This window comes from Heterodontus francisci, chromosome 12 (assembly GCF_036365525.1).
Source record: "Heterodontus francisci isolate sHetFra1 chromosome 12, sHetFra1.hap1, whole genome shotgun sequence".
In the NCBI taxonomy this organism is placed as follows: Eukaryota; Metazoa; Chordata; class Chondrichthyes; order Heterodontiformes; family Heterodontidae; genus Heterodontus; species Heterodontus francisci.
The window spans coordinates 16,204,144-16,231,534 of NC_090382.1; the positions used below are offsets into that span (position 1 = coordinate 16,204,144).

The 27,391-nt window shown below is 43.1% G+C and overlaps 1 protein-coding gene across 8 annotated transcripts in view; it reads left to right on the top strand.

Annotated features, from left to right (window-relative positions):
* LOC137375763 (ran-binding protein 17-like) overlaps positions 1–27,391 on the top strand; it is a 1,067,965-nt gene that overhangs the window by 768,801 nt on the left and 271,773 nt on the right. For all 8 annotated transcript variants that reach the window (XM_068043152.1, XM_068043155.1, XM_068043154.1 and 5 more), the window contains one exon: positions 19,272–19,354. In XM_068043152.1, the coding sequence (XP_067899253.1) occupies positions 19,272–19,354 (83 nt within the window). The remainder of the gene's footprint in view (positions 1–19,271; positions 19,355–27,391) is intronic.

Below are 27,391 nucleotides of genomic sequence, written 5' to 3' on the forward strand. Positions count from 1 at the left end.
TCTAGCAGCGCATCAATGCCGTGACCTTTCTTTTATCCCAAGAGGTCATTCTGAAATGCTTCAATGGGTGTTGAGTCAATCACCAGCTCTGTTAGTTGCTCTGACAGCTCAGTTTCTGATAAAACACATTAGTTGCTCTTACTACGGCATCTACTGACGAACTAGTCGATTGATTCCTGTGGCTGTTGCCTGTAGGTCTTCAGTTCCAGGGGAGGAATTCCAAAATTCACTCTTCATCAGAGCTGATCTTCTATCACATTTCATATCTTTGCGGGATCATTCTGGTCTTCTTCAGATAAACCAGAGGTGTTGATTCTGTATAATCCCTCATTTCCAACTTCTATCAGTATTTTTAAAGCCTGCTTCTTTGATTCTACAATAACTTGGTCTGTCAAGCATAACTGCACTCTTTGTTTAAAAAGTTGGAAATCGGATAGCATATCAATGGCCTTCCATTTCATGCTGGGAAATTTGTTATCCAACCTTCTGCTGCTCTTTTGCTTTCTGCTCTTTATTTATCGTTGTTCAGCTCTGTGTACCTCCAGCACTATATTTATTATAACTTTTCTACTTGTGATTTAAAACTGGTTTTAAAACTTGTTCTATTCACTCTGCACTGTTTCCCCTTTACGAAATTCTCTGTTATTTAGACTAGCTGCTTGGATGGAAAGGAGCAGGTATTTGACAGCATTCACTGTTTATCTTGCTTGCAGCACTTAAGCTTGTCTGTTTGCACAGCTGTTCAATAGGCAGTTCAGTTGCTTTTTTTGCTAGAGTTTGTTTATGTTCTTCCCGCTCGAGTGGTTAAATGACTTTTTTGGCAGTGGCTGAATGATTGAAAACTCTTCCTCATGCTTGAGTGGTTTAATGATTTTTTAAACGTTGGCTACGTGAATGGAGACTCTGCAGTGATCGGAGTTTTCCTGCGCTTTTTGCTATCGGATGCCTCCTGTAATGGCGGCGACCTTGATCAGCCTGAGAGAGGAATCGGATTCTCCCCATTTTTGTTCTCTCCCATGGAGACTTTGAAAGAAAAAATCAAAAGCTGGAGGTAAGTTGTTTTTTCTTTCCACTGTTTGGGCCAGTATTTCATTTGAACTTTCTCTCTGGTAGGGTCATTTTCAAAGCTGTTTTACCTGCGGTCTTCAAACTTAGACTTTGTCTTTTCACCATAGTTGCCACCATATAATAAGTTCTTTATGTTGTCTGATGCAACATAAATGAGATGTTTGGAGTCCAGTTTGTTGAAGATCTCTAACAGGTTTATTAACAGCTAAAATATTATATACAGTACAGAGCAAACTATTTATAGAACCTTCCTCTGGGTGTTACAGTTGCAGTGTGACTCTGGCTTTGAGTCACGTGACTACCTCCTGGTACTTAGCTCATTAACATACTGAGATCTTAAAGGGACATCACTCTTAAAGCAATCATACAACAATGTTGATAGTGGGGGATTTAGCGATGGTAATGCCATTGAATGTCCAGGGAAGATGGTTCGATTCTTTCTTGTCGGAGATCATCTGGCACTTGTGTGGCACGAATTTTATTTGCCACTTATTGGCCCCAGCCTGAATGTTGTCCAGGTCTTGCTGCATATGGACACAGACTGTGTCAGTATCTGAGGGGTTGCCAATGGTACTGTACTGAGCATCGTACAATCATCAGTGAACATCCTCACTTCTGACCTAATGATGGAGGGAAAATCATTGATGAAGCAGCTGAAGATGGTTTGGCCGAGGACACTACCCTGAGGAACTCCTGCAGCAGTGTCCTGAGTCTGAGAAAATTGGCCTCCAACAACCACAACCATCTTCCTTTGTGCTCGGTATGACTTCAACCATTGGAGAATTTACCCTTTGATTCCCATTGACCTCAATTTGGCTAGGCTTCTTGATGCCACACTCTCTCAAATGCTGCCTTGATAGCTCTTATGTCCATTGTCTGAAGCAAGGCTGTAATGAGATCAGGAGCCAAGTGGTCCTGGCGGAGCCCAAACCGAGCCTCAGTGACCAGGTTGTTGCTCTGTAAGTGCCGCTTGATGGCACTGTCGATGACACCTTCCATCAAACACATCAGAGGCATGAAGAGGAAGCATGTTGTCAACATTCACAGAGTGCACAATGGTTTCAGTAAAGGCCCTGTACTTGATTAAGATATTGTGCTGATGATTTTTTAAGAATTATTTCTTGGAACGTGGCAAGTATTTGCTATCATCCACAGTGACCCTTTGGGCATTAACAGTTAATCTTGTAATGGGGACTGGAGTCACAGGTAGGGCTTTGATTGTACTGAGCATGTTGTTATGACCAGGTGAGGCAGGTGTCTAAGGGTCTTTTACTGTCTTCACCTAGTCTAATTGTAACAGGGTTTGATTTTTAAACACACTGTGTTTTGAGCTCCCCCTTGGTGAATCCTTGTTCACCACTTTCCAATTGTAAGGCAAAGAAATGAGCATAAACAAGCTTTCTTCGGTTTAAAGAAGAAAAGTTAAATTTATCAAACTTAAACTCCAGTACGGTAAACACCTGCGGATACACGCCACGCCCCACACTAGCATGTATACGAGATACGCGCATGCAAACAGGAAAAGGAGAGAGTAGAAGAAAAATAAAGTAAAAAGGTTTGAGGCAATCTCAGAAGAGGGGTTTTTACTGTGGTTTGAGCTCGCTGTAGTCCTCAATTGTAGGTAGTCTTGCTTTTTGTTGGGGCCCAGTATTCTTCTTAAACCTTGTTCACTGTAGGAGACTTTTCTCTCTTGTGGTTCATGTGTCTTCAATGGGTCTTCAGTTCCGTGAGAAAGAGATGAGAGCAGACTGGAGAGAGGTGTTCTCAGTCCAGGAGAAAAGAGCTTCCTGAGTTTCTTTCTCTCAGCAAGTTCAAATTCAAAAAACTTCAACAGTCAGTTAATCATGTGACTAAACTGGTCAGCCCACTTCTTCTGTATATTAAGGAAGCAAGGACCCTTGGTCCCTTGTTCCAACATTGTCTGCTAGCATGCAAATGTCTTACCAGTCAAGGGCTTGACAGTTCCTTGCGATAGGCCCCCTTTTCTTCCCAGCCACAATTTCAAGTTTTAATGTTCATGTGGCGAAATAATGTGTGCCTCAGTCTTGGTAGGTGGGGGCCTGCATGACATCTCCACACCCAGGGGAATGAAATGCGATTTGAAAAATAATGGCACATTTCATTGAAAGGTTTGATGGAAATATAAGATACAGAAAGAAAAAACATGCATTTCTCGCATTCGTTTCCATTCATTAATCAATTTTAAAGCCTATCAAAATTGTCTTTTCTGGGTGCCAATGCTACTTTGACTTCCTTTTTTTTCTCAGGAAAGTTAGTAGTGGGTAGGTCTGTCCTGAACTCTCTCAGTCTTGCAAAGACTTTTGACTTCAGGGGATGGGTGGTTCCCTTTTCCTCTGACTGTGAGGGTGGATTCTTTGTTAATCTCCCCTTTGTTTTCTGGGACACTCCTACCTGCAGGTATTTGTGCAGACTTGACTGCACTCTCCTGTGACACTTCGACTAGGTGAGGCATCGCACTCACGGTTTCAGTGCGTCCTAGAAGTCTCTCTTTGTCTCTGCAGGTTCCTGGAAATGCTGTTAGCAACTCTGGTGGGGTACTTCTAGAATCTCCATTTACATAGGAGGATGTGGCATCTAATTTCTCGCATTTTCTGGGGTTGGTTGACCAGACAGTAGGGGTTTTCATCCAGGATTTCTCCCAGACTTCCTTTAACCTGCCCTCTTGGCCACCTTTTCCCTTTCTCTTTCTAAACTTTTGCAAGCCGTGTGCCTGCCTGTCCCCTTTTGTTCTCGGCGGGGGTCCCTTACAGTTCACCCGCCCTCTGCTGAAGGGTCCTCCTAACACCGGTACAGTACTTAGGGGTGCAGGCTTCACTGTAGGTTGGGGTTTCCCCTCAACCTGGCACATGTGGCACCACCTGCAGTACTCCACCACATCTTTGTGGAGTTTTGGCCAGTCAAACTACTGTCTTATGCGGGCTTTGGTCTTTCGTATACTGCCACGTACAGACACTGTAGTCTTGTGGGCCCTTCTTAATATTTCTCCCTGGTACCTCTGTGGCACCACTAACTGGTGAATCACTTTCTACTCCTTGCTTTCAGCTCTGTGAGGAGAACTCCATTTCCTCTTCAGTACTTCGTTCTTTAAATAATAGCAGTCAGGGACTCCCTCTGCTTCGCTTTCAGACTGGGCAGCCTGTGCTAACTCTCGCAATACTGGGTCGGCTCGCTGAGCCTCACCTAGGGAAAACCCATTGAGTTCATTCCCTGGGTCTCCTAACTTTCCAAAGAAAGTCTCGGCTAGGCAGACCTCATGGTCATTTGCCTGCAGTGCCAATGCAGTCTCCTCTGGGGGAGCTGGTTTGATCAGGGCCTGATCTATTACACATTCAGGGACTCTACAGGGGACCGTCTCCTGTCACTGCCCTGTCTCTCTGACCTCCTGCGGTCTTTCTTTCACTACTGGGGGGCGCTATCACCATCAGTCCTGCCAGATCATTACCTACGAGCAGGTCAACCCCATCCACAGACAAACTAGAGACAATCCCTACGGTCACCAGACCCGAAACTAGGTCGCACTCCAGGTGCACTGGGTGTACAGGTACAGGGATACAGTGCCCTCCAATAGCATTCACCACCATTTTGGTGTTCACTGCACTCTCTGGGGGAAAGGTCAGGCCTTTTCCCAGTAAAAGGGATCTAGTGGCCCCAGTGTGACTGAGAATCACTATGGGCTTGCTTGCCCCACTTGAGGGGTATGGGGTTACTTTCCCTTCAAACAGAAAACCCTGATAACCTTCAGAAATCCTGTTAACTTTTCCTCCACTGGCCGTTGTAAGCTTCCTGGGTTGCACTCTTCCTGCAGTTAAAGCCGCAGCTTGCTTTGTGGTTTCTATCAGGGTCCAGTCTTCACTGAATGGGTGTGCTCTGATTAACCCTACCAGTTTTTCCTTTTGTTTCCAGCAGTCAGCTTGTAAATGCCCTGCCTTATTACAACGGAAGAACACAGGTCTCCGGGTCTCACTCTTGCTCACAGCACCTCACCTTTTGGCTGTAAGAGGGCCCCCTGTGTCTCCTGCTTTCCCTTTTCTCCCAGGACTGCTTGGGCTCCTATCACCTTACCACCCTTTGCTCTTTTCGGATTTGTGGGGGTGATTAGGAAAGGTTCTTCCCTGGGAAACCAACTTATAAATTAAAATGAACTCATCGGCCAGAATGGCTGCTTGCCGGGCTCCCTGAACCTGTTGCTCCTCTACATGGGTCTTTATTGAGAATGGGAGAGAGTTTTTAAATTCCTCTAACAGAATTACATCTCTGAGAGTCTCATAGCTGAGCTGTATTTTAAGGGCCCTCAGACACTGGTTAAAAGACAGCCGTTTACTGCTTTCAAACTCCAGATAAGTTTGATTGGCTTGTTTTTTGAGGGTTCTAAACTTTTGGCGGTGGGCTTCGGGTACTAATTCATATGCCCCGAGGATGGCATTTTTGTTCAATTCATAATTTGATGAACTGTCATCTGGCAGCAAGGAATAAACCTCGTGGGATTTTCCAGATAGTTTGCTTTGTAATAAGAGAGAGCAGGTCTCAGCTGGCCATTTTAGCTGCCTTGCCAGTTTCTCAAAAGTCACGAAAAACCCTTCCACATCTTCCTTATTGAATTTTGGAATTAATTGAGCGAGTTTTAGCTATTTTGTACCCAGCCCTGAATTCTGCTCCTCCATATTGGCCATGCTTTCACTGGGGTTACTCTGTCGACCCTAGCTAACTCAAGCCGTTTCATCTCTCTCTCTTCGGATTCTTTCTGGAATATTCTTCCTCTCTCTCTCTCTCTCCTGCCTTTCATTCTCTTCACATTCCTTTTGGAAGGCCCTCGCTCCCTCTCCTGCCTCTCTCTCTCTTTTTCTCCTAATTCAAATTTCTTTTGTTCCAATTGTAACTTTGTTAGCAGTACCCTCTCTGGGTCTGCTTCTAACCCCGCTTCTGCATCTTCAGATTCAAGGCAAAAATGGTTGGCCACTAGCCTTAGCAGTTCAGACTTCTTAGCCTTGCCACGTACAATGATCCCACACTGCTCAATCATTTTCCTCAACTCCTTCATAGACAGTGCTTTTAACTTATCCCAATTTACTTCACCCTGGCTTGGAGAGCTACTAGCTTCAGTTGCAGTCATGTTAGTATTCAATCACAACACACAGCCACAAGAAAACCTGTATTAATCTTGCTCTTTTTCTGATTGGGAACAATTTGGCTTCCCACTTCCAATTTCTGTTGTTCTTCTGTGTGTAGAATTCCGGATGCTAGCACCCAAATTTCTGTTACAACCAGGGTGACAAAGGTGTCTAGGGGTCTTTTACTGTCTTTACCTGGTCTTATTGTAAAAGGGTTTGATTTTTAAACACACTAAGTTTTGAGCTCCCCTTTGGTGAATCCTTGTTCACCACTTTCCAATTGTAAAGAAATGAGCATAAACAGGCTTTCTTAGGTTTAATGAAGAAAAGTTAAATTTATTAAACATTAAACTTAAACTCTAATACGGTAAAGGCCTACTGATACACATCGCACACCACGCTAGCATATATATGTGATTCGCACATGCAAATAGGAACAGAAGAAAGTTGAAGAAAAATAAAGTAAAATAGTTTGAGGCAATCTCTAAAGAGGGGTTTTTACTGTGCTTCAAGCTCGCTCTAGTCCTTGATTGTAGGTAATCTTGCTTTTCATTGGGGCTCAGTATTCTTCTTAGACCTTGTTCACTGTAGGAGACTTTTCTCTCTTGTGGTTCATGTGTCTTCAATGGGTCTTCCGTTCTGTGAGAAAGAGATGAGGGCAGGCAGAAGAAAGGTGTTCTCAGTCCAGGAGAAAAGAGCTTTCTGAGTTTCTTTTTCTCAGCAAGTTCAAATTCAAAAAACTCCAACAGTCAGTTAGTCATGTGACTAAACTGGTCTGACCACTTCTTCTGTGTATTGGGGAAGCAAGGACTGGGTCCCTTGCTTCAACACTGTTTGCTAGCATGCAGATGTCTTTCCAGTCAGGGACCTGGCAATTCCTTGCGATACGCCCTCTTTTCTTCCCAGCCACATTTTTAAGTTATAATGTTCATGTGGCGAAATAATGTGTGCCTCAGTCTTGATAGGTGGGGGCCTGCATGACAATGTGCATGACAAACGTAGCAGAAGATGGTTAGGGAAAGGTTTGTTTTAGTCTATACGGATAGGTGGTTTAGAATTGGAACAGCTCAGGCACTTATTGGAATGTGTCATTACTTGGTTGACCAGTCTGTTTCTCCAGTTACCTCCTCTACTTCAGTGTTCGATTGATCCTATTGATCCTATATGTGCCATGCATTAATTTTGCAGTATTCCATGCTTTACTCTTAACTACTTGTTGTGCTGACAATAACAAACTAAACTAGACCACCAGTTCCGAAGAAGGGTCACTGACCTGAAACATTAACACCAGTTCCGAAGAAGGGTCACTGATCCGAAACGTTAACTCTGCTTCTCTTTCCACAGATGCTGCCAGACCTGCTGAGTGTTTCCAGCATTTCTTGTTTTTAAACTAGACTACTACATGTATTCAATGCTGCAATGCATTTAGTCTGAATGGGAACTTAGCAGCATGTAATAAACATTTGGGGAACGTGTTTTACTGATATTACTTGGGGGTTACTGAGCAGTAATGCAGCTATCAGCACTAATTACCAAGCTTTTATGTGTCATTATCATAAATAAACAGTGAAGCTTCTTCTAAAGAACCCTTCTGTTTTTGAAAAGAAATCTAACAAATAATGGATGATCATGAAGTACACATAAAATCCCATTCATAGGATTTGTTGTGCTAATTGCATGAAGCTTTTGTTAATTCCATAGGGTAGAATGAGAGCACAAGAGTATTTTATGAACAGGAAAAGCCCTTTGGGACCACAAGCCCATTCCTCTTGGTCAGATTAACCCCAGCATCTCAGTATATTCCTCAAAACCCTGCTCACCCAAGAAAAATAACTACTTAGCCTATGAACCAATATATATTACCAACTTCAGCGGTCTTCATTCATGTCCTATTTCACAAGAATATTCCCTCTGGTTAAAAAGTTCAGCACCACTGTTTGATCGAAATAACTAGAAAACTAAATTTTGTACATGCTGCATTTTGAATGGTGAAGCCAAGGAGATCTGTATAGAAAAAATGAAGTTAACTTTTTAAAAAAATGCTACCAAGGCCAGCATTTATTGCCATCCATAGTTACTCTTGAAAAGGTGTTTGTGGACCTACTTGAACTGCAGCTGTCCTTGTGGTGAAGGTACTTCTACAATGCTGTTAGGTAGAGAGTTCCAGGATTTTGACCAGGAGTGATGAACAATTTTACTTCACACCTTATCATGTAATCAGGGCATCACCAAATGCTCACAGCCAATGAATTATTTCAAAGTGTTGTCAGTGTTGTGTACGGAAATGTTTACACACAGCAAAATCCCACAGACAGCAAATAATATGAATGGCTAATGAATCTGTTTCTGGTTGTGCTGAGGGAGGAATGTTGGCCAGGGCACCAGCACTTCTCCTTTCTCTTCAAGTAGTGCCATGTTTTCCTTTTAATCTACTTGGCCTTAGTTTAATGGCTCATCTGAGAGACAGCACCTCTGACAACACAGGACTCCCTCAGTATTTCACCTAGATTATATGAACAAGTTCTGGAGTGAGGCTTGAACTCATGATATTTCAACTCAAGTTGAAAATTCTACCAACTGAGCCAAGCTGAAACTAGTAAGGTAGTAAACAGCATGGACAAAGTAAATCTGCAGCACTATGTTGAGGGAAACCATGACAGTAGAACAAGGGGCACAGGGTCAAACTGATGACAGGAAATCTAGGACTAATGGAAGAAAGAAGATCTTTGCATAAAGTGATCAGTAATGAATTGCTGGGTTGGATAAATCAGACCGAAAGCTTGCAGGTGTTAAAAAATGGTTTGAATCTGTGATGCAGGACCTGAAGATTTTCTAACTGAGATGATCTACAATTGGCTGAAAAATATTCTTAAACTGCATCAATCTTGTAAATAGCAATAACAATAGCAGTAGCCGCACAGTGGCGCAGTGGTTAGCACCGCAGCCTCGCAGCTCCAGGGACCCGGGTTCGATTCTGGGTCCTGCCTGTGTGGAGTTTGCAAGTTCTCCCTGTGTCTGCGTGGGTTTTCTCCGGGTGCTCCGGTTTCCTCCCACATCCAAAGACTTGCAGGTGATAGGTAAATTGGCTGTTGTAAATTGCCCCTAGTATAGGGAGCTGATAGGGAATATGGGATTACTGTAGGGTTAGTATAAATGGGTGGTTATTGGTCGGCACAGACTCGGTGGGCTGAAGGGCCTGTTTCAGTGCTGTATCTCTAAATAATAAAAAAAGCTTGCATTTATTTTGTGCCTTTAAATAATAATGCATAATGCCCCAAGGCGCTTCACAGGAGAGTTATCAAACAAAGAGTTATTGGGGCTGCACAGTGGCGCAGTGACTAGCACTGCAGCCTCGCAGCTCCAACAACCTGGGTCCAATTCTGGGTGCTGCCTGTGTGGAGTTTGCAAGTTCTCCCTGTGACCACATGGGTGCTCCAGTTTCCTCCCACAGCCAAAGACTTGCAGGTTGATAGGTAAATTGGCCATTGTAAATTGCCCCTAGTCTAGGTAGGTGGTAGGAGAATTGTGGGGATGTGGTAGGGAATATGGGATTAATGTAGGATTCGTATAAATGGGTGGTTGATGGTCAGCACAGACTCAGTGGGCCGAAAGGCCTGTTTCAGTGCCTTATCTCTAAATAAATAAACTAAAAATAAATAAAATTTGACACCAAGCCACATAAGGGGATATTAGGGTGATGACCAAAAGCTTCATCAAAGAGGGAGGTTTTAAGGATATGACAGAGGTTTACAAAGTTATAAGCGGCATGGACAGAGTGGATAGTCAGAAGCTTTTTCCCAGGGTGGAAGAGTCAGTTACTCGGGGACATAGGTTTAAGGTGAGAGGGGCAAAGTTTAGAGGGGATATGCGAGGCAAGTTCTTTACACAGAGGGTGGTGAGTGCCTGGAACTTGTTGCCGGGGGAGGTGGTGGAAGCAGGTACCATAGAGACGTTTAAGAGGCATCTTGACAAATACATGAATAGGATGGGAATAGAGGGATACGGACCCCGGAAGTGCAGAAGGTTTTAGTTTAGGCAGGCATCAAGATCGGCGCAGGCTTGGAGGGCCGAATGTCCTGTTCCTGTGCTGTACAGTTCTTTGTTCTTTGAGTGTCTTAGAAGAGGAAAGAGAGTTGGAGATGTTTAAGGAGGGATTCCAAAGCTTTGCGCTTCAGCCACAGAACAGGGCTGCCAATGTGGAACAAATAAAATCAGCGATGTGCAAAAGGCCAGAATTGGAGGAGCACAGATATCTCTGAGGGTTGTAGGGCTGGAGGAGGTTACAGACTTAGGGAAGGAGAGATTTGAAAACAGTGTTGAGAATTCTAAAATTGAGGCATTGCTTAATCAGGAGACAATTTAAGTCAGTGAGCACAAGGGTGATGGGGGGAATGAGATTTTGTGTGAGTTAGGATGTGGGCAGTAGAGTTTTGGATAAGTTTCAGTTTCTGAGTGTAGAATGTTGGAGGATGGGGGTCAGCAGTGTGTTGGAGTAGTCAAGTCTAGAGATAACAACAGCAGGGATAAGGGTTTCAGCAGCAACTGAACTGGGACGGGGCAGAGTTGGACGAAGTTAGGGAGATGGAAATAGGTAGTCTCAGTGATGGCGAGGATGCGATCGGATGCGCCTCTGGGGGTCAAATATGACACCAAGATTGCGAACAGTCTGGTTCAGCCTCAGACTCAATTACCAGGGAGTGGGATTGAGTCAGCTTGGAGCAGAGTTTGTGGCAGGGACCAAAGACAATGGCTCCAATCTTCCGAACATTTAGTTGAAGGAATTTTCTGCTCATCCAGTACTGGATGTTGGATGGGCAATTTGACCATTTAGATTCAGGAATGGGTTCAGAGAGGTGAGGGTGAGGTAGAGCTGGATGTCATCAGCATATAAAGGGAATCTGACATGGTGTTTTGATGTTACTGAGGGGCAGCATGTGGATGAGAAGTGGGGGGGGGGGGTGGTCAAGGAATAGATCCTTGGGGGACCTCAGAATGTGGGAGCAGGAAGAGAAGCCATTGCAGGTGTTCTCTGGCTATGACTGGTTATATAAGAATGGAATTTGGCGAGTGCAGTCGAACCCAGCTGGATGATGTTGGAGATGTGTTGGAGGATGGTGTGGTCAACCATATCAAAGGCTGCATACAAGTCAAGAAGGACGAGGAGGGATAGATTACGAAAGTTAAAGTCACATAGAATGTCATTAGTGACCTTGATGAGGGCCGTTTCAGTACTGTGGCATGGGCATGAACATGGCTTTAGGAGGCGAAGGCATATTGAAGGATTTTGGAGAGGAAAGGGTGGAGGGATCAAGTGTTTTTTTGGGAGTGTGACCATTACCTGATTTTGTAATGCTTCTGAATGTTTTGTATTATGCACCCTGCATCCCACTATTCAGAACTCTGTTTCTGATAACCCATCACTGTACGCCATGGTTCCAAAGATCTGTTATGTTGTGCCATATACCTTTATCAGGGAATTGTACTTGCATTAAAAAGGATGATTGAATTTTTCTGCTTGTCAAAATAATGTGGGTCAGTATCAGTTGTGAGACACCTTTTCTCATTTTCACCATGAAGTATCAATAGGAATTGCTTCCAGGTATAGCACATTGAGGTCCCAGCTCCAGTATAGCACAGACTGGTGCAGAGTAAAACTGTTGAACACTCCCAGGTCCATTAAAGCGCAGACTGGTGCAGAATGAAGTTCCATCTTGAACCACTGTAGTCGGTATTTTGAAGGTACTTCTGCAATGCTATGGTAAGGAGTTACAGGATTTTGACCCAGTAATGATGACCCAGCCACTAGATTAGATTAGATTAGAGATACAGCACTGAAACAGGCCCTTTGGCCCACCGAGTCTGTGCCGAACATCAACCACCCATTTATACTAATCCTACACTAATCCCATATTCCTACCAAACATCCCCACCTGTCCCTATATTTCCCTACCACCTACCTATACTAGTGACAATTTATAATGGCCAATTTACCTATCAACCTGCAAGTCTTTTGGCTTGTGGGAGGAAACCGGAGCACCCGGAGAAAACCCACGCAGACACAGGGAGAACTTGCAAACTCCACACAGGCAGTACCCGGAATCGAACCCGGGTCCCTGGAGCTGTGAGGCTGCGGTGCTAACCACTGCACCACTGTGTTAACCGATTGCAGTACTTGGCTCCATACAGTGTTGATTTTCAGACACTGTTAGGCAGAGTTAATTTCTCTATATTCTTACTAATTTTCCAATAACTTTAGTACTTAAACCATGTTTAGAATTAGAATATTACAGCGCAGTACAGGCCCTTCGGCCCTCGATGTTGCGCCGACCTGTGAAACCATCTGACCTACACTATTCCATTTTCATCCATATGTCTATCCAATGACCACTTAAATGCCCTTAAAGTTGGCGAGTCTACTACTGCTGCAGGCAGGGCGTTCAACGCCCCTACTACTCTCTGAGTAAAGAAACTACCTCTGACATCTGTCCTATATCTATCACCCCTCAACTTAAAGCTATGTCCCCTCGTGTTTGCCATCACCATCCGAGGAAAAGGACTCTCACTATCCACCCTATCTAACCCTCTGATTATCTTATATGTCTCTATTAAGTCACCTCTCCTCCTCCTTCTCTCCAACGAAAACAACCTCAAGTCCCTCAGCCTTTCCTCGTAAGACCTTCCCTCCATACCAGGCAACATCCTAGTAAATCTCCTCTGCACCCTTTCCAAAGCTTCCACATCCTTCCTATAATGCGGTGACCAGAACTGCACACAATACTCCAGGTGTGGTCTCACCAGAGTTTTGTACAGCTGCAGCATGACCTCGTGGCTCCGAAACTCGATCCCCCTACTAATAAAAGCTAACACACCATATGCCTTCTTAACAGCCCTATTAACCTGGGTAGCAACCTTCAGGGATTTATGTACCTGGACACCAAGATCTCTCTGTTTACTGGCTTCCTTTTCAGTATTGGAGAGGAAAGGAGGAAAATGTAAATTCAAATTAAAAGCAGAAAGCTGCAAATGTTGTAAACCGAAATTCAAAACAGAGAAAAGGAGTGGCTTCCTATATTTTCCCAATTTTTTGCCTTTTCCTTCAATGAGCCTTTACAATGTCTATTTGCTTTTGTTTCATTCATGTCTTTTGATTGTCTAACTGAGATTGCATTTTCTATTATTATGACCAGGTGAGAAAGGTGTCTAGGGGTCTTTCTCAGCCTTCACCTGGTCTTATTGTAGCAGGGTTTTGTTTTTAAACACACTGTGTTTTGAGCTCCCCCTTGGTGAATCCTTGTTCAGCACGTTCCAATTATAAGGCAAAGAAATGAACACAAACAGGCTTTCTTAACTTTAAAGAAGAAAAGTGAAATTTATTAAAATTGAAACTCTAATTTGGTTAACACCTACGGATACACACTGCGCCCCACTAGCATGCATACACGATATGCATGTGCAAATGAGACAGAAAAGAGCAGAAGAAAAAAATAAAGTGAAAAGTTTGAGGCAATCTCTGAAGGGGGTTTGTGAATGGGTCTTCAGTTCCGTGGGAAAGAGATGAGGGCAGACAGGAGAGAGATGTTCTCAGTCCAGGAGCACAGAGCTATCTGTCTTCAAACACTGTTTCTCCAATTTAAAACTCCCCTTGTTGGCCAGCAAGTGGTCACATGACTGACTGGTTTGACCAGGTCTCTTCTGTGTATTGGGAGCATCTTAGCAGTCAACCTGGAATGCTAGCTTCTCCACCTTCAACGTCTGGCAATCAAGAGTCCATTGTGGATTAATTGGAGCAGGGGGCAGCCCCTTTGTCCTTTCCAAGTGCTGTCTGTTACTATGCAAATGTCTTTCCAGTCAAGGATCAGGTGTTTGTTTTGAAAACACTTTCTTTCTTTACTCCAGTAACAGTTTAAAAATCAATGTTCATGTGACAAAATTAGTGTGCCTCATTCTGACTTGAACCTTATTGATGGTGCAGAGTCAGCAGGAAAACTGTTTCCAGAGAGTACCAAGCCTCTGCCTTGTTCTTGTAGCCACAGTATTGATATGGCTGGTCTGGTTAAGCTTTGGCTTAGTGGTAACCTCCAGAATGTTGATGGTGGGGTACTCGACAATGGTGGCGTCACTGAAGATCAGGGTCAGTGGTTGAGCCTTGTCTTTATGAGATGTAAGTGTTACCTGCTACTTGTCAGCCCAAGTCTGGATGTTGTCTAGATCTTGCGATAGCCTGGCATGGATTAGTTCATTATCAGAGGAATTGTGAACAGAGCTGAACACTGCAGAATCGTCTGTGAATGTCCCCACTCCTGACCTTATGATTGAAGGAAGATAATTAATGAAAGAGCTGAAGATAGTTGAGCTGACAGACATCTGCACTGATGTCCTGGGATTGCAGTGATAAGCTTTCAACAACGATGACCATCTTCCTTTGTGTCAGGTATGACTCCAAACACTGGTTTTCCCATTGACCTCAATTTTGCTGGAGCTCCTGGATGCCACTCAGTCGAATGCTGTTTTGATGTCCAGGGCAGCTACCCTCACCTCCTCTGCCATTCAAATTTTGTTCCCATATTTTAATCAATGCTGCGACAAGATCTGGGACGGAGTGGTTGTGGCAGAACCCAAACTGAACTTCAGCGAGTGGGTTATTGGTGAGTAACTGTCACTAATGACACTTCTGGTGACTCCTCCTATTACTTTGCTGATCTTTGGGAAGAGACTAGCGGGGAGGTAATTGGCTGTATTAGATTTGTCCTACTTTTTGTAATTAGGACATACCAGGGCAATGCTCCTGTTATGACCGAGGCGGGAGTAATACACTGCCAATTCAGTCCCATTACTCCACAGGTCACAGCATATAATCAGAGTTTGCCACCTACCTGAAATTAGTCAAATTAAACACTTTATTAAAGCCCCCAGAATAAAACACACCAAACCAGGTATCTTTAAACAACGACAAATTAACTATTTATTAATAAACTAAATCTTAAACAATACTGAGATAAATCTATGTCTGAAAAGACTTTATAACTTCTTATTCCTCTTAAGCCTCATGCACACACTCATACATTTAAAATGATGTTTTAAGTTAGAGCTGTTTCTTAGGAATAATAAAACAATTGGGTTGTAATTCTTGGTGGGTTATAATCCTGATTCAATGAGGTGTCCCAGAGTTGAATAATCAGATTCCACTCAAAATCTCCAGGCAAGTTTGATGAACAGTTTGTAATGGATAGGTGTTCACAGTACTTTGGCTGCAGTAGGCATCACACAGATCTTTCAACAAGGAATATGACAACAGGTCAATTTAGATTTTAAGCTAGCAGTCTATCAGTGGAAACATTACTGAGTTTCCAGAACTCACAAAAGGCAACAGAAAGTCACTCCTGAGGCAGAGACTTCTTAGAGACTGGAAGTAAAAAGGAATTTGCTACTCCAATAATGCAAATATTCCTTTCCAAGGGTCTGTTCCTGTTTAGGCGAAACACAGCCTGTCGGCCAAAGTAAATTTTCTGCTGAAAGAGATAAATTCTTCCTTTAGGAGAGCACACTTCGCTGGTCTGCTGGTTCAAACCGATTCTAGCCAGTCTTTATACACAGTCAAACTGATACAATACAGCATGTGATCTCTCTCTCTCTTGCTGTTGCTTAGGAAACAGGCTTGCAGCTTACACACTGTTCCCAGAGAATATAAAAACTGCTCTCTGCCTTAAAGGCACACAGATCTCTAGTTTTAAACAGAGAAAAAAAATACTTCCATGACACGCCACATTGTTGAAGAGATGGCATTGTTATAGCTGCACTGAATTAGCTTGAGTCCGGTGGAGTGCCGGGAGGGCAGTGGTGGAAGCAGGAGGACGGCTAGTTCTGATGCACGTCTTTTGTGCTACAGCCAAGATGTGTCAGGGTGTGTAGCCTTCACTGTGTCCAGTACACTTGACCGCTTCTGAATATCATGTTAACTTTCAGGCAGAAGACTGGACAGTGAAATGCTTGGGCCAGTCGCCTGATCCTTGTCTACTCAAGGGCTGGACGTCATTACCATGACGCCAGGGAGCTGCATGCCCTGATTGGGCAGGAATGGGGGTGATAAGGTGCCTGGTGCGGCAGCAGCCCATTTTATTCTTATGGCCACTGCTCCTTCTGGACCCCCAAAAATATTCACTCGCCTTTTTTGGGCCACTCCTCTTCATCACCTAGTAAAGCAGGGCAGAGTGTGCATATGCTGGGGAACATGAGAGGATGCTGAGTTGGATTGTTCACTTGGCACTTTTGCTGAAGTTTCTTGTTTCTTGCACTTTCTGGGCTCCACCACAGTTAAGAATGGGGATTTCATGCAGCTGCTTCTTCCTGTCTTCCACCCGAGTCTTGGCTGGATATGATACAGTTACAGAGCTTTTTTTGGCGTGGGACTATTTAGCTCTGTCTGTAGTCTGCTACTATTGGTATTTATCTTGGTTCTTATTTATCTTATCTGTGTTGTAGCTTCACTAAACTGGTGCTTCATTCTAAGGCATGCCCAGTACTGCTCCTGGCACACCCTTCTACATGGCTTACTGAACAAGTGTTGGTTTTCTGACTTAATGGAGCTGGAGGAGCCATGTAAACCCTGGTTGTTTGGGAACTGAATCCTTTGTATGATGACAGAAGCCACAAACATCCATTTTATAGGTCTTACTGTATAATTACATTTTGTATTAAAATACAGACCACCATGTGTCTCACTCCACAACTCTGCTGATTGAACTTGTCTGTGTAAAAGTACTGATAAAAGACAATTATTAAATCCACTTAATGAAATAGTGACATTGCTTTGACTAGGGTTTATTAGGTGTACTGTACACACTTGATCTTGTAATACCTTGTCAGCAATGGCTAGGGGTATTCACTGATTGAGAAGATCAAAAAACAAAATGAGTCGTTCTGGCCTGTAAAAAGATACGTGAAAAGGAAACAGATAAAATAATGGTTCATCTTGATTGCCTGATGTATCTGATAACTGAGATATTGCCTTAAATGATAACATGCTTTAATTCCATCTTGAACCTAGACCTGAATAGCAAATTCTAAGGTTTTTCTGGGCAGGCGTGCAGGATATCAGTTGACATGCCCTGTGCCTGCACTGACTCAGCTGCTGTTGTAATAAATATTTTGAAATCAGCTGCAGGTGTAAATGAACGATGGCGCAGGGAAACTTAAGTGAGCTAATTGGTCTCACCACATTAAAGGAGATCATTGTGAGCACGGCTGATCACGGAAATGCCTGTCAGTCATGCGAGCTGTTTCATTGACTCTTATTATATAAACTGGAGAATGGCATAGAGCAGAGGATGGGGGCAGGATGTGGGTCCCTGATATCACTACAACAGCTGCCTCTTAAGAGAACTTTGTTTTTCATTTAAAGTGTATTGCAATAGGTCTGTCTACTGAGGAGAATGAGGGACCAAAATCTTCTGTAATGCCTGAGAGGTGTGAAATGCAAACACGAAATATAGTCATGCCTGAACTGTTCTGATGATTTGGCAAAGGCATCTTTGGAGGTAACCCACTAACTTAAGGATATGAAGTGTTTCTCAGTTGGAGGTTTCATGGGAGGCCTCTGACAGACGGTGGCAATTGCTATTGGATCTGCCATCTTGGCCCATACAGGTTAGCAAGGCGTGTTCACCATTGTGGGTCTGTGCAGACCTGCCATGCCCAATCAGAAGAATCAAAGTGGCAGTGTCCCAGGTACAAGTTTGCACTGACGCATACACAACTCTTATGCACGCATGGTTCCAGTGGTTTCTTCAGATTGTAATTCATGATACACTTGGGATCAAGCCATAAAGAAAATAAAGAACTTGCATTTAGGACATCCCAATGTGCTTCACAGCCATTCGAGTACTTTTGAAGTGTTGTCACTGTTGTAATGTAGAGAAATGCGGGAGTCAATTTATAAACAGCAGATAATCTGTTTCGGTGACGTCAGTTAACAGATAAATGTTGGCTGGAATACGAGAAAGAACTCCCCAGCCATTCTTCGAAAAGGGCCATGGGTCTTTTACTTCCACCTGAGAGGGCAGACAGGTCTTTTACTTAACCAAAAGATGGTACCTCCAACAGTGCAGCACTTCCCTCAGTACTGGAGTGTCAGGCTGGATTATATGCTTAAATCTCTGAGTTGGGACTTGAACCAGGACAGCTGCCACTGAGCAAAGGCATGAATAAAATTCCCAAACCACAGATGTTAGAGTAGTGCACTGAGCTGTATTTACCTTTGGAGGTTCAGTAGCTGGTGTGCCTGCTTGGCTCAGTTGGTAGCATTCCTGTGACTGAGTTACATTATGTAGTCATGTGAGGCTGATATTTCTGCCTTTCAATCTTTTTCATGTCTATCTATTCACTAAGGTTAGCAGACAGGAATATCAACCTATGTTTCTGTCTTCTACAATGGTAAATGCATTTGTTTATTCAGAGAATTACTATGGATTGCTTGGATAAAACAGTCAATATTTCCTGTGAATAGACATGTTATGGCCAGAATGGGACTAAATTATTCAGGGAAACTTGACCAAACAATGTGACAAACCAATAAATCCAATAGAATGCTGAATTTGTAACCAGAACAGGCTCCAGAAGTTATGACAGAATAAAGAAATGCATAAATTGTGAAATGTGTTAGGTAAAGGTAAATCCAAATAATTACTTCAAAATATCTCAAAACGGTACAAGTGGAAATGAATGAAATTTAGAGTAGTTATCTTTGCTTAAAGAGCATTGAATGTTTGGAATAATCTAGCAAGTTAGGCAACAGAAGCAAAAACACTGGGGTTATTCAAAATGCAATTAGTTGTCATGATAAGAGAGTTAATGGTACTAGGGGCTGGGTATGACTTACTTCAACTGAGGAAGGCTGTTCAGCCCATCTTCATCCATCGTCCAAAAATATCCTTCAGTCCCTCCATTGCAGCATCTAATCGTTTCTTAAATGATTCCAGGATGTTCCATATTTCAATCATCATTGTGTGAAAATGTCTGTACGTGTTCACTGGACTGTGTCGTCAGCAACCTATTGAGTGTGTCGTTTATATATTGTAGGTCGCAGAGGTTGAATTTTGAAGTGTCTTCGCCAAATGGAATTCTACTGTTCAGAGAAGCCAGCAAAATGATTTCCACTTATGGTATGAAAATCAGAGCTCTTCTGCTTAGGATATGTGTTATTCTAAGTGTGTGTGGGTGTGGACATGTGAGTGTCTGTGCATGTGTGAGTGTCTGCATGTGCATGTTTGTATGGGCATGTGTGAGTGGGTTGTGTGTGGTAATCTCAGGATTACTCCCAGTGCCACGTGCTAATGAGCATAGGAATAGGAGGATTGATCGACTGAACATGTGGTTGGAGAAATGGTGTAGGAGGGAGAGCATCAGATTTCTGAGGCATTGGGACGAGTTCTGGTGCAGGTGGGACCTGTACAAGATGGATGGGCTACACCTTAACAGGACCAGAACTAACATTCTCGCAGGGATATTTGTTAGTGCTATTGGGGAGGGTTTAAACTAGCTTGTCAGGGGGATGTGAACCTGAGGGGTTGCTCAAATTGGAAGGAAGTAAAGCTGGTAACAGGAGGTCGAAAAGTGGCTAGTGACATTAGAAGGCAGGCAAAACAAAGGAGAGCATCAACTAGGCTTAGAAGGCAGAATGTGAGGAAGACAAGGTTAAGGGCACTGTACCTGAATGCATGCAGCATTCTCAACAAGCTAGATGATTTGAAGGACCAAATAGAGGTAAATGGGTATGATCTAATTACCATTACGGAAAGGTGGCTACAGGGTGACCAAGACTGGGAACTGAATATTCAAGGATATTCGACATTTAGGAAGGACAGGCAAAAAGGAAAAGGAGGTGGTGTTGCACTGATAATAAGGGATGGGATTAGTAAGGGAGAATCTCAGATAGGAATAACAAAATGTGGAATCTGTTTGGGTGGAGCTAAGATACAGCAAGGGGCAGCAAACATTGGTAGGAGTTGTTTATAGGCCACCAAACAGGAGAGGTAGGTAGTGTGGGGCATGGCATTAATCAGGAGATTAGAGACGCATGTAGCATGGGTAATACAGTAATCACGGGTGAGTTCAATCTGCATATAGACTGGGTAAACCTAATGCGCACTAATGCTGTGGTGGACGCGTTTCTGGAGTGTTAGGGATGGTTTTCTAGAGCAGTATGTTGAGGAACCGACTAGAGAACAGGCTATTTTAGATCAAATATTATGTAATGAGTGAGGGCTAATTATTAAACTTCTTGTAAAAGAATCTTTACGAATGAGGGACCATAATATGATAGAATTTTACATTTTGTTTGAAAGTGAGGTCATTCAATCTGAAGCCAGGGTATTAAATTTGTGAAATTATGAAGGTATGAGGAGCAAATTGGCTGAGGTGGATTGGGAAAATACATTAAAAGGTATAACTGTACATAGGCAATGGAGAGTCTTTAAAGAAATATTACATAGTTTGCAGCAACTATACATTCCTTCAAGGCACAAAAACCCCAAAAGTAAAAGCAGTCAACCGCGGATAACAAAGGAAATTAAGGATTGTATAAGACTAAAAGAGAAGGCCCATAAAATTGCTAGAAATAGTAGTAAACCTGCGGATTGGGAGGATTTTAGAATACTGCAAAGGAGGACGAAGAAATTGATAAAGAAAGGGAGAACAGAATATGAATGTAAGCTAGCAAAAAATATAAAAGCGGACTGTAAAAGCTTCCATAGGTACGTAAAAAGGAAACGGTCGACTAAGACAAATGTGGGTGCATTCCAGGCAGAGTCAGTAGAATTTATAATGGGGAAGAGAGAAATGGCAGAGAAGCTAAATGATGACTTTGTATCTTCCTCAGTGAAGACAGATACAAGAAATTTCCCAGAATTAGATATCAAAGGATTAGGGGAATGAGGAATTGAAGACATTAGTATTAGTAAGAAGATTGTATTGGAGAAATTAATGGGGCTGAAGGTTGATAAGTCCCCACGACCTGATATTCTACATCCCAGAGTGTTGGAAAGAGGTAGCTATGGAGATAGTGGATGTATTGGTGATCATCTTCCAAAATTCTATAGATTCTGGAATGGTACCTGCAGATTGGAAGTAGCAAATGTCATCCCACATTTAAGAAGGGAAGGAAAGAGAAAACTGGGAATTACAGACCTATTAGTCTTACATCAGTCGTTGGGAAGATGCTGGAATCTATTCTAAAGGATGTGATAAATGGACACTTGGATAATAATGATCGGATTGGGCATAGTCAACGTGGATTTATGAATGGGAAATCATGTTTGACGAACCTGTTGGACTTTTTTGAGGATGTTACGAAAGAGGAGTCAGTGAACGTGGTCATAGAGTCATATAGTTATACAGCACAGAAACAGGCCCATCGTGTCTGTGCCGGCCATCAAGCACCTAACTATTCTAATCCCATTTTCCAGCACTTGGTTCATAGCCTTGTATGCTGTGGCGTTTCAGGTGCTCATCTAAATACTTCTTAAATGTTGTGAGGGTTCCTGCCTCTACCACCTCTTCAGGCAGTGCGTTCCAGATTCCAACTACCGTCTGGGTGAAAAGGTTTTTCCTCAAATCCCTCTAAACCTCATGCACCTTACCTTAAATCTATGCCCCCTGGTTATTGACCCCTCCGCCAAGGGAAAAATTTTCTTCCTATCTAACCTATCAAAGCCCCTCATAATTTTGTATGCCTCAATCATATCTCCCCTCAGCCTTCTCTGCTCTAAGGAAAACAACCCTAGCCTTTTAAGTCTCTCTTCATAGCTGAAATACTGCAGCCCAGGCAACATCCTGGTGAATCTCCTCTGCACCCTCTCCAGTGTAATCACATCCTTCCTATAGTGTGGTGCCCCGAATTGTACACAGTACTTCAGCTGCAGCCTCACTAGCATTTTATATAGCTCCATCATAACCCCCTGCTCTTATATTCTATGCCTCGGCTAATAAAGGCAAGTATCCCATATGCCTTCCTAACCACCTTATCTACCTGTGCTGCTGCCTTCAGTGATCTATGGACAAGTACACCAAGGTCCCTCTGACCCTCTGTACTTCCTAGGGTCCTACCTTCCATTGTATATTCCCTTGCCTTGTTAGTCCTCCCAAAATGCATCACCTCACACTTCTCAGGATTAAATTCCATTTGCCACTGCTCTGCCAATCTTACCAACCCATCTATATCGTCCTATAATCTAAAGCTTTCCTCCTCACTATTTACGACACCACCAATTTTCGTGTCATCTACGAACTTACTGATCATGCCTCCTGTATTCACGTCTAAATCATTAATGTACACAATAAACAGCAAGGGTTCCAGCACCGATCCCTGCGGTACACCACTGGTCACAGGCTTCCACTTGCAAAAACAACCCTCGACTATTATGCTCTGCCTCCTACTAATAAACCAATTTTGGATCCAATTTGCTAAATTGCCCTGGATCCCATGGGCTCTTACCTTCTTAACCAATCTCCCATGCGGGACCTTATCAAAAGCCTTACTGAAGTCCATATAGATGACATCAACTGCTTTACCCACATCTACACATTTCGTCACCACCTCAAAAAATTCAGTCAAATTTGTCAGACACCATCTCCCGCTGACAAAGCCATGCTGACTATCTCTCATTGATACCTGCCTCTCCAAGTGGAGATTAATCCTGTCCCTCAGAATTTTTTCCAATAGTTTTTCCCTACCACTGATGTTAGACTCACCGGCCTGGAATTACCTGGTTTATCCCTGCTACCCTTCTTAAATAATGGTACCACATTCGCTGTCCTCCAATCCTCTGGTACCTCTCCTGTGGCTGGAGAGGATTTGACAATTTATGTCAGAGCCCCTGCAATCTCCTCCCTTGCCTCACATAACAGCCTGGGATACATCTCATCTGGACCTGGGGATTTATCCACTTTTAAGCCCGCTAAAACAGCTAATACTTCCTCCCTTTCAATGCTAATATGTTCATGTATATCACAATCCCCCTCCATGATCTCTACACCTACATCGTCCTTCTCCATAGTGAACACAGATGAAAAGTAATCATTTAAAACCTCACCTGTGTCCTCCGGCTCCACACACAGGTTGCCACTTTGGTCCCTAATGGGCCCTACTCTTTTCCTGGTAATCCTCTTGCCCTTAATATACTTATAAAATGCCTTAGGATTTTCCTTTATCTTGCCCACCAGTGTTTTTTCATGTCCCCTCTTCGCTCTCCTAATTACTTTACTAAGTACTGGCTTTACTAAGTACCCCCCTACACTTTCTATACTCCTTTAGCGCCTCCACTGTATTCAGCACTCTGAATCTGCCATGAGCATCCTTTTTTTTCCTGATCCAATTCTCTATATCCCTTGACATCCAGGGTTCCCTGGACTCGTTGGTCCTACCCTTCACCTTAATGGGTGCATGTTGGCTCTGAACTCTCACTATTTCCTCTTTGAATGACTCCCACTGATCTGATGTCGACTTTCCTACAAGTAGCTGCTCCCAGTCCACTTTGGCCAGATCCTGTTTTATCATCTTAAAATCATATATACAATGGAGCTTGGTTAAGAAATTATTAGAAGGATTTTCAACAGAAGCAGCAAATTTATATTTGTTAGGATATACCACACACATTGTCTGAAACAGTCTTTTTTTCCAAGAGTGAACTATTATAATTTAAATAACCTTTGCACATTACACTGTGAATCGTTCTAACAAACAGCACAGCTGCTTCATTAAGAAGTCCATTCTTGGGTCCCAGGCTCAATCCCATGTCTGTGCAAAACCAATGCAGCCATTAGGAGCACAAGAGTTTGTGTCAGTGCCCTTGAACAATTACTGATTGTTATCCAGTGAACCCTGCAGGAAAGTGGGGAGAACAGAATCAAACTGTGATATTTCCTCTCCGTGCCACACCGGATCAAATAATCTGCTAATCGTTAACTTTAGTCATCACGCATGGAGAATGGACATTAGGACAAGGTACTGGATCGTACCTAACCTCACTTCATGGGACCTTACGGCAGTCAATTAATTAAGAAATTACTGTTGGGGAGAACTAAGCAATATGCGAGATAAGACACTGACTTTTGGGACCTGGGTTCAAATCTGAATAGGAAAATAGGAACAGGATTAGATCAAAAATATAAGATAGCCGCTAACAAATCAAATGAAGAACTTACAAGGAAATGTAACTCACTGCAACATGGAGTGGTTGAAGAAAACATTGACATATTTAAGAGGAGGCTTAAAGTGCGAATGACAGAAAAAGGAATAGACGGATACAGGGTCAGAGATGGGAGAATTCTCATGCAGAGTATAAACACTGTCAGCCACCAATAGGGCCAAATGGCCTGTTTGTGTGATGCAGATTATTACAGGAACATTGGAACAGAAGTGGGCCATTCTGCACCTCAAATCTGTTCCACCATTCAATTAGATTATTCTGTATCTACCCAATAGAATCCTTTCATTATTTAAACACCTCACTTTGATCACCTCCAATCTTCTAAACTCAAGGGAACAAACCAAGTCTTTGCACCCTGCTCTCATAATTTAACCCTTAAAGCCCACATATCATCTGGTGAATCTGCACTGTACCCTCACCAAGGCCAATATATCCTTCCACAGATGTACTGCTCTCGATGAGGTCTGACAAGTCCCATATCTTAGATCACTCTCTTAGGTGGATCCTAACTCCCTTTACCTTCAAAAGCCTTTCCAATAAAGTCTTTAGCATTTGGAATTATCCTGAATCTTCATAGGTTCTTTCCCCCATTTTTAATAAGCAATAAAGCATCACAGCATCAAACCACAATTTAGCTTTAACTAAGTAAGTGAATTTATTTAACTAAAGATGAAAAAGCAAATAAAAAACAGTAATATAATACATCTATATATTTAATAAATATCTGATCTAGTTCAACAACAGCTTGTATTTATAAAGCACCTGTAACTTAGAAAAATATCCCAGGATGCTTCACAGAGCATAAGCAAAAATGGATGTGTAGCCAAAAAGGAAAGATAAGGAGGGTAACCAAAAACTTGGCTGAAGAGATGAGCTTTTTGGAGGAGGGAGGTGGAAAGATGAAGGGTTTTACGGAGGTAATTCTGAAGTGTGGGGGATCAAGCAGCTAAAAGCACAGCAGCCACTGGTGGGGTGAAAGAGCGGGATGATGAGAAATCATGACTTGTTGCTGGGTAGGATACAGGCAGCAGCATTTTGGATGATCTGAAGTTCAGAGAGGGTAGAGCACAGTTGTCCAACATATGGTCTGTGGGCCAGAATCTGGCCCGCCAAAGGTTTCCATTCGGCCCCCCAAGGATGAGAAAGTCCCACTGGAAATATGCCATTGGCACCTTCTGGCTCGCCAAAACCTGTGTGACTGACAATGGCTGCAGCACCTTTACTGACATGGCAGAGACACCTCACTGCACATGCCCTCCTTTACCAAGATGGCAGATGCTCTTTTGTACCTTATGTTCTGACTGCTTCAGTAAGATGGCAGCACCGGGGCCGAGCTGCATGTCTGCCAGTACTTCCTGCCCGAACTCCATTCCCAGTGCAGCCTTCCTGGCCTTGAGCTCGGGCCCCAGGCCCAGCACTGGCTTTGTTTGCATACGGACGTGGCCTGAGCCTCAGGCATCGGGCACTTCATCTCCGCCACCATCACTGGGCCCTGGGAGCAGGGTGCCAGGGTAACCAGGCCCAGGAGGTGAGTGGGGGGTGACACAGAGAGGAGAGGGGGTCACAGAGGGAGGGGGGGTGAGAGCACTTTCTGTGATAAAAGGTATGTCAGGGTTTCAGCAACAGGTGGGCTAAGGTAAGCTTGGGGGCAGATGATGCTATGGAGGTGGAAATAGATGGTCTTTGTGATGGAAAAAATATGGGTTTAAGAGCTCAGCTCAGGGTCACCCAGGCTACTTGAAAGGAAAACAATAAAAGGTCACATTCTAAAAGCTAACCTGTTTGTCCGTAAATAATTTTCTTTGTATTTCATACCACAGGGAGACCTTTGTCAGTCCAATCTATATCTTTATGAAGTTCCAGGCTGACTTTCTAATTTCAGCAACTACAACTCCTTAAGTGTACCTAAAATCATTTACTGGAACTCCTCAAGTTTGAATAATCATTGACAGAAAATGCTAATGCATTACCCACACAACTAAACAAATCCACACAGAGAACACGTACAGATATAAACAGAAAATGCTGGAAATACTCAGCCGGTGTGGCAGCATTTGTGGATAGAGAAACAAAGTTAGCATTTCACGTCTGTGACAGAATTGTTCTGATGAAAGTTCACCAACCAGAAACATAACTTTCTGTCACCGCACATGCTGCCGCCTGACCTGCTGAGTGTTTCCAGCATTTTCTGGGTATTTTTTCAATTTCCAGCACCGCAGTATTTTGCTTTTGTATAATTGTTTAAATCACAGAGTATGTATTTGTTCAAAGTAGCATGGCACCTTCCTGAAGGCAACCAATGATTTTAGCTGCATTTTCATTGAGTTACACTTAAAAAAAAGATTCTGACAGTAGCTTTTTATTATTATTCATACTTGGGATGTGTGTGTTAACTGGCAAGGCCGGCATTTATTATCCTTTCCTAGCTGTCTTTGAGAAAACAGTAGTGGACCTTCTTAAACCACTGCTGCAGTCCATATGGTGAAGGTGCCTCCACAGTGCTATAATGTAGGGAGCTCCAAGATGTGGGCCCAATGCCAATGATGGAACAGAGATATATGTCCAAGTCAATATAATGAGTGATGAGGAGGAGAATTTGGAGGTAATAATGTTCCTATGTACCTGCTGCCTTTGTCCATCTAGGTGGTGGAGGCTGTGGGTTTGGGAGATGCTACCTAAGAAGCCTTGGCAAGTTGATGCAGGGCATCTTGTAAATGATATGCATTATAGCCACAGTGCACCAGTGGTACAGGGAGTGAAAGTTTAAGGTGGTGGAATAGGCTGACAATTAAGTGGAATTCTTTATCCTGGATAGTGTTGACCTTTAATGTTGTTCGAGCTGCACCTATCCAAGCAAGTGGAGAGTATTCAACAACAACGACTTGTATTTATATAGTCCCTTTAATGTAATAAAATGTCTCAAGGTGCTTCACAGAGGCATTATAAAACAAAATATGACACTGAGCTACATAAGGAGATATTAGGGCAGATGAC